The sequence below is a fragment of the Giraffa tippelskirchi genome, chromosome 7 (genome assembly GCF_054371585.1).
Source record: "Giraffa tippelskirchi isolate mGirTip1 chromosome 7, T2T-mGirTip1v1.2.pri, whole genome shotgun sequence".
Lineage (NCBI taxonomy): Eukaryota > Metazoa > Chordata > Mammalia > Artiodactyla > Giraffidae > Giraffa > Giraffa tippelskirchi.
In genome coordinates, this window is record NC_137281.1 from 109,387,953 (window position 1) to 109,400,790 (window position 12,838).

At 41.7% G+C, this 12,838-nt stretch overlaps 1 protein-coding gene across 14 annotated transcripts in view; it reads right to left on the bottom strand.

The window, feature by feature from the left end:
- Window positions 1–12,838, bottom strand: part of TLN2 (talin 2) — a 493,069-nt gene that overhangs the window by 14,573 nt on the left and 465,658 nt on the right. For all 14 annotated transcript variants that reach the window (XM_081507557.1, XM_081507550.1, XM_081507555.1 and 11 more), the window contains 2 exons: window positions 7,904–8,009; window positions 6,907–7,031 (listed from right to left, as the gene is read on the bottom strand). In XM_081507557.1, the coding sequence (XP_081363683.1) occupies window positions 6,907–7,031; window positions 7,904–8,009 (231 nt within the window). The remainder of the gene's footprint in view (window positions 1–6,906; window positions 7,032–7,903; window positions 8,010–12,838) is intronic.

Below are 12,838 nucleotides of genomic sequence, written 5' to 3' on the forward strand. Positions count from 1 at the left end.
ATTTTTTGTTTGTGAAATCTTTTTAAAGAATGCATGGACTAAAATTAGCACAGACTCCATTTTTTCTTCCTTCCTCTCTTTTGGCCTCTTTCCTAAAGGGTCTTTACTAACCTCCACCAAGCCCATCCTCCTAGACAGGTCCCTGGGCATGCACCTGGCAAAGGAAGAACGTTTCCATCTGTGGTCCTCTTTTTTGCCCTTTTCTTTGTGAATTACATCCCTGCAACATTGCGTCCCTTCCCCTGACGGACTTGACAGTGAAGGAGCTGAAGACAACCAAAGGAGATGGCCTAAGGGTCACTAGCCTCATTTCTGCCTCCCTCCCTGAAAACCTCCTCTGAGGGATCACCTTGCTGAGTGCTGATAAGCATCATAGTCATCTCTCTCACAGCTGGCCACTAAAACCAGACTACAACTCAACTGCACTATCTTTCCAGTTAGGAATCATGCTGTGTTTTGTGTTATCGAAGGCCTTGTAGATGCTTACAATTAAAAACAAGGTCATAAATCACATCAAAAATTAAAAAAAATATTTGGGTATAATTTTTTAAAGTGTGAACATCTGCACATAATTTAAATGCCCTCCAGGGGAAAAAAAAAGGCAAACAACAAGAACTTCCATAACATGAGTGAAGCATTTTCCTGCCAGGTGGAAACCTGAGTGGAACAGGCAGTCCCAGTTCCTCCCTTTTGGTAGTGAGTTTGGCTGCTAGCAGTTTGCTTCTGATTTTGAGTTGATAGGTGCTGGAGGGGAGACCTTACCTGTACCCAAAGACCTGAACAGTATGTGAGCCAGGTCAGCTTCTCTTCTGGAGGACCCCAGGTGGGTTGTCTTTAGGACTACCATGCTTACTAGTCCTAATAAAAGGGAAACTTCTCAGAACCACGGGAACTGCCAAGAGACCAGAGCTGGTCAGCTGGCCTGGTTTCCCCAGGTTGATCTGGTCCCAGGGGAAACTCCAGGGAAACAGTCAACAGACAAAGCAGGTGCCAGAGAGAAAGTGCTGCCAAATGGTTATGCCAGCCACCTGGGAAGGGACCAGCCTCTGCATCCAGATGTGGAATAATTGCATGTTTCTGCAGCATCCGATGGACAAAGTCCAAGCTTGTCCGATTAGTATCTTGGGAGCAGTTTTCCCACAGCAGCCACCACTCTTTCTTTAAATACCACTGGAATAATCTTTTAACTGCTATTTCTGTTCTTTTTTTCCTGTATGTCATTCCAGGTTTATGCTACAGATATCTATCCATCCATCTATCCTTTATCAGCGGAGAAGGCAATGGCACCCCATTCCAGTACTCTTGCCTGGAGAATCCCAGGGACGGGGGAGCCTGGTGGTCTGCTGTCTATGGGGTCGCACAGAGTTGGACACGACTGAAGTGACTTAGCAGCAGCAGCATCCTTCATCAGAATCTACTAATTGCTATTTGTATTTGATAGAAAAATTCTTAAAGATGTGTCAAACTCTTAAAAAAAATATATAGGCACTTGAGTGTCTATCTAGGAAGCATGGATGAAGAACAGATGACAGAAATTTTCCAAAGATTTAATTAGGTAGAATTGTTACACTGTAAAGTCATGTGACATGAATCCTGTGTGTGTCTGAGGAGGGTCTGGGAGACCCACTGCTCTATTTGGTGGGGAGTCATGTGGGAATACATGCTGACGAGCAGCCTCACTCACCTTTACTCTTCCGCCCACCTCACGTCTCCTGGCCTGGAAGCAGCTAGTGGTACATGAGATCAATGCCCACTGCTTGGTCATAGAGAAAATACTGTATCCTTCTCCTCCCTGAACATCTGGTTGCCTTTTCCCATTTGCCCAAGTAATCAGTAGAGCCTGCTGGTCAACAGAAAAATGTACCCTAAAAAGATACATCAATTCTACTGTATGAGCTTCAAACTTCAAGTCCTTTTAAACTGAGCTTTTCATTATTCAGAACAGCTTGCTGTTGCTTTTCCATGACTATCTGTCATTTTGGCCAAACAACTTTAACCGGACTTAAAACTCAAAACAACGCCGTCTAGCTGTGTGAAGGTAGCACTGACTATGGCAGCATCTTGGAAGCTGGCTGAGGAGCTCCTGCTGGCACATAGCCACTGCTCTCTTCTCAATGAGGAGGATCCCAGGGACAGATTCCACTTCCTAACTCTGGAAGCTGGGGCTCCAACACTGTATTGCCCCCACCGTGTCACCACTTCTCTGCTGCTGTGACCTGTCACTAGGCAGTCCCTGCCAGCAGCGTTGGGCTGGCTCTTAGACCCACCAGGAGAGGCTTTCCTAACCCACCTGTACACACCTCTGGCTCACTATCTTTATAGAGTAGTGTCTGTATATTCAGGAGTGCCCTTTACAAGAGCACTTCCTCTTTGCACCAAAAATCAGAGCCATTAGCACAATACTTCCCCTTTCAGAAAGCAGTTTTAAGTCGTTTGTTGAAAGACATCAGAATGAACTCACATATCCTTCACAAGCTCTTCTAGGGGGAGGAGGTCAGAGCCAACCGAGTTAGGCTGTTACGTGCCAGGAAAAAATGTTTCACAATCCCAAACTTCCTGTTGCTCCCAATTAGGCTATGGAATCACTTTCTGATTGTCGGCATATTCTAAATATTATCAACCTCTACTGACAAGTTAACCTACAACAGGAAACTCAACAGACAGAGTATAATCCACACTGCGTTATCTTTATTAGATATATTTAGTCCCCAAGGTTTATATAAAGCCCAGTGACTCACCATCCATACATTTGGTTTGGCTGATTTGGTTTATACATTTTGTTACTGTGGGTGGAAAGGAATGTTACAGAGAGTTGATTTGTGCTTGAATTTTTTGCTGAAAGCTTGATTGTGAAAATTACTAATTTCTAAATTGAAGATCAGGGTAAAACTGAACTTAAATGAAATGTAAATCTAGATGTGTCTCGTATCACAAACATGGGTTTTATTTCCCAACATTGAGCACAGCCTTTAAGGATTCATCACCGCACAAAACTAAGCTGTACATAATATCTAAGCTCTTATGAAACATCACTAATTATGATTTGTTTCTATAATAAACAAAATAATCTAGCAGTACAGATACAGGTTTTAAATGCTACAAGAAGAAATGGAATATAACAAAGAGATGCAATGAATAATCTACCTGTGATTCTAACATAGTCTTTCCTGTTGCCTTATAAGCTATATTAGGAACCCCCGGAGACAGGGCAAGACACTGTAGGAATATGTTTGATATATAGTTGGATTAAATAACAACCTAATATATCAAACATATCACACAGAGGCCTGCAGAAAGGCATCCAGGTCTGACTGAGCTGAGAATGGGGCACAGCATTGCAAGCTGCAGCCACGGGAGGGGGGTGGGATGGGGAGGGCACCGTTGCGGCACCTCCGTTACCTGTCTGTGGAGCACAGGTGTGTCTGCAGGTATGGAAACGGCGCCATCAGCGGTATCCTAGGCACATGCACCTGGGCTCACCGATATTCTCATTTTGCCTTTATACCATCTTCCCAAGCAAACGGTGGATCCAAAGATGCCAATTTGTTACTTGTGTCTGGGCGATTCCCGGTAAAAAGAGATGCTTACATTTTTAAGGGCCCAAGCTGGCAATATACCAGGAATCATCTTTACAAACCCTGGACCATTCCATTTTTAAAACAGGCAACCTGAGAATGTGGTGGGCAAAACAATGGAGATGAAAACATTGCCCATCCCCCAAACTCCCTCAAAGCAGTGGAGCTGCTTCCCAGGTACAAAGCAAAGCACATTCACCCAATCTTGGGTGCCTGGGGCTTTATGTAGAGTTATCAGGGACAGAGGTGTAGCAGCAATGGCCTACTTACAGAACCCTGAGGATTTGTGATTGATTAATTGATTGACTTCCATTTTGGAAGGGGATGGGAAGAATTGGTTGGTCTCAAAAGACTGATTGATTATGATGTCAGATTGGGATCTTTTTTTAAACTGAGGAGAAATTCCTTCTTTAAGTCAAGAAAGATATTTTATTTCATGCAGGCATTAACCACAAAGCAGATGGCATTCCCAGACAGGCACAGAATCTGGTTTAGGGTGATGGGTTCTTCAGAATGGTTTTATAGATTACACAATCCATGTGGTGGGAGCCTTTGTCACTGGCTGGAGTGAGATTTCTAATCATTTTAAAGACTCAGGAAGGGCCAAATACTCCCTCATATGAAGATGGGAGTAACCTAGAGTAGGTACCCCCAAGGAAGGGACTCAAATCAACACTTATATCAACTGTGACCCTGGCTTTCCTTATAAACCCACACTGTAAACAGAAAGGCTGGGTGATCCTGGGGCAGGAGGGGAAAGCAAACTGGCCCAGTTCAGCAGTCATCACTAACTTTTTAAGTGCTATTATTTTTAAAACATTGTCTTATGATATTTTAAGACATAGACCCTCCCACCACCCCAGTCCCACCATCATTCTTGCACATTCCCCACCTGTCTCCTTCATTCACAAGTGTTTAACAGAGCTGTGATCATATTGAGTACATGACTCCACATGCTGTTTTCTTTTCACTTAATATTATGCCAGGAGCATCTTCTTCATGCTACACAGACTGATCAACCATTATTCTGAACAGCTACATACTCCTCCTTCAAGGAGACACTCGGGGTCACCTCCAAATTCTTGCTGCTTTGAATAGGATGAAAGGAGCAACTCTATTATGCACACAAAACTTTTATCTTCTCTGGATTTCCTCCTCAGGACAGATTCCCAGAGGTGTGATCAACGGCTCAAAGGGTGTGGGTAAACCAAAAACATCCCCCATGGGACTGCACCAGAGTTTCGGACACTAGGTAGGCCAGGAAGACTGGTGTGGGCTAAACTGCCACCAGGAGCCCACACAGTGCTGCTTCTAGCTCGGTCGAGGTCACCTGACTCTGGCAAGTAATTTGGCTCTGATTCTGCATCCCTAGAGCAGGGATGCTAATGATGCTGCCTTGTGGACTTGTAAGGACCAGATGAGTTAATCTATGTAAAATACCTAGAAGATTGACTAGCATGTGCTTGGTACGCAATCAATGTGAGTTTTTTTTTTTTTTTTTGCTGAGGCCATAAGCTCATGGATCCATGGAATAACTTTTGTTTCAGACATTTCCTAGGAGGTAGTAGATAAAAGTTCCAGAAGTGTATTTTTGGTGATAGTGATATTACTAAGTCTTATGACATGTCAGGCACTATTTCTAAATTACCTAATTTGTTATATCAATAATCCTATGGGGTAGGAACTCTAATGACCTTGTTTTTCAGATCAAGAATCATGAGATAAATCAAGAGCTGGACAGAGGGAAAGAAGAATTGAGAACAGACAGAGCTTGGGAGGATCCTGCAAAAGGACAACAGGACAGGGATTGAGATAGCAGCTCTTAGAGTTTGGGAAGGGTTGGTGTAAATTAACGCCAGGCTAATTCTCCAGGAGAAAGAGCAACTGACGTGGCTGCAGCACTAGCAGACAGAAGCTTTCCCCAGAGGACAGGAAAGTATGTGGTAAATCAGAGAAGGGAAAGGAAAATGAATTAAGTTTAAGCCTCAAAATCTCAGTTAATGGCTGCCTGCTTCTTAGCTGAAAGAAGTTTTCCACTCATGCTGAACTTATTTTATAAAGCAGAAATAAAGTCAAGTCTAGAAGATGGAGTTGCCCTTACCCCTACACTTACCTCTGAAGTTTGCTGAGAAAAACTTGATCAAAATCTCGTATCACCTAAGACCTTCAGGTTAAGGCCAGTAAAGAGGACCTTGACAAACTCAAAAACTAGAAGCCAAAACTCTGAACTTTTGAGTTCAGATGAGAAATTCTAAAAACGGCTTTTACCAAATTTACAGTGACAATTAGGAGACTGGCTCTAAGAATTCCAAGGTTTTAAGAATGTTTGCAAACTTAATAGATTGACTATATGCCCATGTCTATTTTACACACATCATGAGCCCAAGAACTGCTTTTGAGCACTTTGGTGTATTTTAGTGCTCAAACTGCACCCTTTGTTTTTTTTTTTTTAAAGGTATGCTTTTAGGCATATCTAAACTGGAGATCCGAATTTTTTTTTTGAGAAGAGCCAGATTTTACTTCCTAATGTATGTGGGTCCTTGGAAGGGAGGTGAGGTTATCAGCAGGAACTTGCTTGACTAGAAAGATAAAGAGGCTCCCTTTGGTTCCACCATTCTCCTGGTGAAGATAGCCATGGGGGAGACGGGATTATGGTTTCTTTACAGGGTTGGGCTTTGCCCCCCAGACAGCACCAGTGCACCATCTTTTTATTTGTCCTCTCTACTGCACTACCTTAAAGTATCTCTTTCTTTTAAATGACTTTCTCTTAACACATATTTATGATCCTAAGTTCTCAACATTTATCAAGATGACAACCATAGATGGAGAAAACATGCCAGTCAACCATAGTCTCCAGCATGTACTGAAAAAAGTCTGTTACTGGGTCCACTTTTGAGGTTCACATTGCTCTCTATTGATTTTTAAGGAAAGGAGAGACCCAGCATTGTTACTTTTGGTAAAAAACATTATGGAAACCAGAAAATTACAGGGTGACAGTCTCACATTCAATTACTGGGGCTTTCTGTAGAAAACATCCAATACCTGCTTCATATAATAGTGAAACAAAAATCACGATTTTGTTTCAAGAAACAACTGGATTCTTCCTCTGGCTACCCAAAGGTATTTCTTGGGGGTGGTTAACCTGAAAGACCCACCCTTGGGTTTTTTCCATACCCTGTAAAAAGGTGCTAGGTAGGTAGAACAGGTTTGCAGGTTACTAGTTCAAGCACAGGTAAGGACATGAGCTCCCTGCAGCCCACCTGGCTCCACTCACAGCCATCCACTGGAAGACCTATTGACATCAGACAAGCAGCCACACGAGGACACTCACTTTCGGTTTTGCTCTTGGCTTCAGTTGCTCTAACTTCTTAGCAGCAGCCTCAATGGATGCTGCAGCCCCCAGTAATTCTGTTTCTGCAATGACGGTTGGGTCTTCAGGATCCACCCACTCTGTTCCTAAAATCAGTCCAAAGAGGGTCATTCTTGGTAGCTGTGGACCTCAGAGCAGTGACTTAATTGCAAACAATATCGGGATTTGCATGCAGGCATGCTCCATAAGCCGACCAGCCGCACTCTCCTAAGGGATGTTCTCCCCAAGCTCTCACAGAGATCAACTGGGTGCAGTGGCCGCCTATCTGATCCTCGATTTCCAAACCAGTTGTACAGACAGCCCTACCACAGAAGTAGCCATCAATGAGAGCTGCAAAAATCGAGATCTTACAGACCAAGGCTAGCTTGAGTTTTACTCTGATTTGTAACTTAAAGCTCATGAATGCAAGTCAGCATCCACAGGAGAAATGAGATCATGCTGAGCACAGATTTGTCGTTCTCTTCTGGGAACTCATCCTCATGAGTTCCCAGAAGAGAACAACTACTCCCCTCAATGCAAACAAAGGGAGATTGGTCAGAAAACCCTTCCCGGGTGAGCTGATTGCTTCCATGTAACCATGAAGGGGTGTGTAAACAATGTATCCAGATAGCACCATTTCTAAACATGAAGTGTATTATTTAAATAAAAATAAACATTCAAAGAAAAATACAGAAGAAAATGGATGGCAAGACCCTTAAAAGAGAAGTGAACAGTTCTAGATGGATTACACCATTTATGTTGAAGCACTTAATACATAACTGGAGGAAAGACTTGTTTCAGGATGATATTACTTTTTAAGTCTAACTCTACTCCTATTAACTACTCCTATTTGTCTTTAAAAAGTTCCTCACTCTATTCCTCTGGCTGTCAAGAAAAGGCCTGTGTTGGCTGCACATCCTCTCTGCTCAGCTGGCTGTCCAGGCTGCCCCACAGGATGACATGTGAGAATCCAGCCTACCTTTCATGGCCTCTGCTGCCTGGATGAGCTCGGTCACGGCGCCAGCCACCCGCTTGGAGAAAGCAGCCAGCTGGTGCTTGAGTTCTGGTGTTGGTTTCTGAAGAATCTGTGTGTGAAGAAGACGTTAGACACATAAGGAAGATGGCAGCCATTGTGACAGGAAGCCCACTCTTGCTGGTGGATGCAGAGCTGGACCCCCTGGTTTGAAGTTGCAACTCTGTCCCTGAGTGACTTCAGAAACTTAGGGGAAACACCTAAGACTCACTGGTCTTCAGTTTCCTCATGTGAGAAATGAAAAGCTGGGGAGCAGGGATTTTCCTAAGGTCTTTCTGACATACTTCCCTAAGATCATAAGGGAGATGAAGTTCTTAGTTGTCCTTTTGTTTGTACCTAAGACAAATCTACACACATGAAAATTATGAAAGAATGCTCTGAGTGAACATGAAAGCCCAAGGCCACAGGTCATCTGGTGCTTGTGACAAAGCAAATATGGGGCCAGAAGACATGCGTGACTCAGGTAGGATCTTGGAGGGAAAAATCCCCAAGAGGAAGGCTGTTCCTAAAAGGACAACTCATTTCCAGGGTTCCGGCTGAAAGTTCTCCCAGGAAAAGTCCTATGGACTTTCCTTCTTTTAAACCTAGCTTCAAGGGGTTTTAAATTTGCTTTTTGCTTTTTTTTTTTTATGGTGTTAAAAAAGATCCTAAAAAATATAACCCCAATCCAATTTAAAGGACATCCTCAGCTGATTTCTTCCCAAATTCATTCAAGAACAGAACTATGAAATAGACAAGCACGCCCTACCATCCTCCCCCATGGATTTACATCTGACTCACACCATCTTCTTCCTCCCTAATTTTGAAATTTCCTTCTTTCAATATTCTTTTCTGCATCCTTACCCATGCTTTACAGAGGTCATGTTGAGATTTAGAAATGCTCAGACATCCAGGAGGAAAGCACCACTACTGATGACTATGGACAGTTTCGGAGCCTCTGAGCAGTAGACAAAGCATGGGCTTTGGCTTTGTCAAACCTGTGATTCAAACCTGGCTTCACCTGCTCCTGGTTTGTGACAATGGGCAGATTACTAAGCCCCCTCAGAACCTGTTTTCTTATCTGTAAAACTGGAATAATGCTTACTCCTTAGGAGTGGCATAAAGATCAAACAGAATAACACACAAGAAGTATCTTGCACAATGCCTGGAACACAGTAGGCATTCATGAAATGTTAAATTCCCTTTTTGGTGTCCTATACCCTTTCCACATGGCCAGGAATTGTACTCTTTCTCATGAGTTTGGAAAAGATATCTTTTGAATTCAAAAACTATAAGAGAATTTTAAGAGAGGCTTGGTGAAAAATCTGGGGTTGGGAGAGTTAACAGGGTTACACATTGACCAGTCCCAGACATACCAGTGCATAGAAGACATTATGTTATACCCTTGAACTGATCAGTCAAAGATTCTTGAACATCACTTTCCAGGCATCTATCCCTACCCTCCTTCCTCTGGAAATCTTCTAAATTTTATATTTGTTACTGTTCTGAGTTTAGCTGTTTTGTTTTTCTCATTTCTTCACCCTAGGATCTACCTACACATGTCACCATGCTGATATTAACTCAGTACAAACCTGTGAATGAGTGAACAAATGAATGAAGTAGAGTTGTCTTTGTTTATAAATAACATGAATGTCTACGTAGAAATTTCTAAGGCATTTGTTAAAAAAAAAAAGGAAAAAAGGTAGAATAAATGAGTTTATTAGCAAGGTCACAAGATATAAGGTCAATCTACAAACACCAATTTTATTTCTACATATTACCAGTGAGTAAAAAAAATTTTCACTGCCAATATGCTACTACATATTAGCAGTGAGAATTATATTTTTAAAAAAGCAATACCATTTATAGTAGCATAAAAATCATGAAATACCTGTTAAATTTGATAACAAATGTGCAAGATGTGGATGCTAAAAACTATATTGTTGAAAATATTAAAGAAGACCCACATAAATGGATAGATATACTATATTCATTGATTAGACTATTAAGATATCAATTGTTCTCAGGTATCTCCATGATCCCAGCCAAAATCCCAACAAGATTTTTTTTTTTTTAAAGATACTGACAAGATGATTCTAAGTTGTATATAAAATGTAAAGGACCTAGAACAGCTAAATCATATTGAAAAAGAACAAAGTGACAAGTCTTATAATATCTGATTTCAAGACTCATGATAAAGTTGTAGTAGTGATCAAGACAACATGATATTGTACACAGACATACAGATCAATGGAGCAGAAGAGAGTCCAGAACTAGATTCAGTTGGCCTTATTGGTTGACTGATTGAGAACAGGATAATTTTGTCAACAAATGATGCTGGAACAATTGGATAGCCATAGGTAAGAAAATGGACCTGACCTTTTTCTCACACTATATGCATACATGAAGTAGAAATAGAGTATAAACCTGACTGTAAGAATTTAAACTGTAGAATATAGGAAAATAACCTTAGTGATCTTAGCTTCTTAAATAGGGGACAAAACACATAAATTATGCTTTAAAATTTTAAAAAGCAGGAACCTGCAAGTTTGTCTTAGAACCTTAAAAACATTATGGTACATGAAAGAAGCCAGTTACAAAAGACCACATGTTGTATGATTGTGTTTATATGCAATGACCAGAATAGGCAATCCATAGAGGCAGAAAAAAGATCAGTGTTGGCCTTGGGCTAGGAGTGGGGCTGAAGGGAATGAGGAGGGCTAAAGAGCATGAGGTTTCTTTTCGGGGAGAAGAAAATGTTCTAAAATTATTATTATGGCCATAGTTGTACAACTCTTTAATACAGTGAAGATCAAGGATTGTTAAGACTTAACTGGAAAAGTTTGTCATATGTCAAATTATATCTCAATAAGGTCGTTAACAAGAAGAGAATTAACTAGGCAGGCAAATGAAAGAAGAAAGTGAGGATGCTGGTAGTAAAGTATGTCACTCCAAAATATGCCTGTTTGGCATACAGATTCCTTTCAGTTGGTTATTTCGAGAAAAATCAGACACAGGAGATGCTCTGAAAACAGGGAAGTTACCCTTTGAAAGGGAGATATACATTTATAAAAGAAACCGCCATTTGTAAGAGTATCTCCTTCTCTGCACCAGTAAGAGAAAGCTGACTCAAAATCACAAGAGAATGTGATCAACGAAGAAGGCTCTGACTTGGTCTTCCCCAGTGGTGCAATGGATAAGAATCTGCCTGCTAATGCAGGGGACATGGATTCAATCCCTCTTCTGGGAAGATCCCATATGCCCAGAGCAACTAACACCATGGGCCACAACTACTGAGCCTGTGCTCTAGAGCTCACCAGCCACAACTACTGAGCCTGAATGCCCTAGAGAAGCCACCGAAATGAGAAACCCATGCACCACAATAAACAGTAGCCCCCGCTTGCAGCAACTAGACAAAGACCACGCAAACCAACAAAGACCCAGTGCAGTCAGAAAAGAAAAAAACGCTCTGACTTAAATCCGCTAACAATTCTAACCCTCATTAACCCTGCTTTTCCCGACCACCTGCTCCAACCAGCTTCCTCCCATCATATACACCTTTCTTTTCTTTTTTTTTTGCCTAAAGGCAGTATATAATTGGGTGGGTTAGGCCAGTTTGCGAATTACTTGTTTTTCCCCTGGGTAGCTTCCATTTATCTATGGCTTACACATGTGAATAAAATTTTGTTTGTTGTTCTCTGGTTAATCTGTCTTACTACATGCGATCTCAGGCAAGAACTCAGAGCAGAGGGAAAATTATTTTTCTTCCCCCACACTGGGATATAATCCTAAAAGTAGCTTGATAACCTTTGTGAACAATCTGCCTGCAATGCAGGAGACCCAGGTTTGATCCCTGGGTCAGGAAGATCCCCTAGAGAAGGAAATGGCAACCCACTCCCATATTCTTGCCTGGAGAATCCCCATGGACAGAGGAGCCTGGCAGACTACAGTCCATGGGGTTGCAAAGTTGAACATGACTGAGTGACTAACACACACTTGCAAACAAACATTCAGTTCTTCCTAAATGTTTAATATTTTAGATATAAGACATATCTTAGTTGCACTTTCATTTTTATTCAAGTTCTATTTGTACTTTTTTGTTTTCGGTATGCATTGCTGTCATTTTTTTCTTTTTAAATATACGTTTGTCTCCCGCTGCCAGACACTGTTGGACTTCCTTGGTGGCTCAAATGATAAAGAATCTGCCTGCAATGCAGTAGACCTGAGTTTGATCCCTCGGTTGGGAAGATCCCCTGGGAAGATCCCCTTTGGCCTCCTTGCTCCCTTCTAGTTGCATTGTGCATCTGCATTATACGTTAACAGATCTGCCCAAGAGCAGAAATAGCTGCTCAACTATAAAGATCAATTTTTCTTCTTCTGATACCGCCATGTAACTCCTTAGAAGATAAAATTCCTTTCTCAATCCTGTAAGGGTCACAATGACCCACTACTCACACCATGCACATGCAGACTTCTTTGGTGAACTTTACGTACAATGTCAATATACCATTTCCCTTAAAGATAGAGATGCATGCAGAGTAGACTGTTTAGACGATCTGAGGAGATACTGGGCCACACCTAATGAAAGTTCTCAGCTTAAATACTTAACAACCTTATTAATGCTACCAGCATTAATAATTGCTTGTATTCTGCCTATTTTACAAGATTATTGTTTCTTGCATTACCAAAGGTGTTACTGAGCTTCAGATAAAACTAATAATGACTAGGTGAATTGAAACGATTGACCAAATATAGTGCCATGACATCAACGACTATAACAGTGTAACCCATGCTATGGGAAGAAGCAACAAGAGGGAACTGAATCCTGGACCATAACAGACTAGTCAGACAGGCGGTCCAGAGGCCTCCGGTTACTGTTAACAGGGCTTGGTCCTATAATAG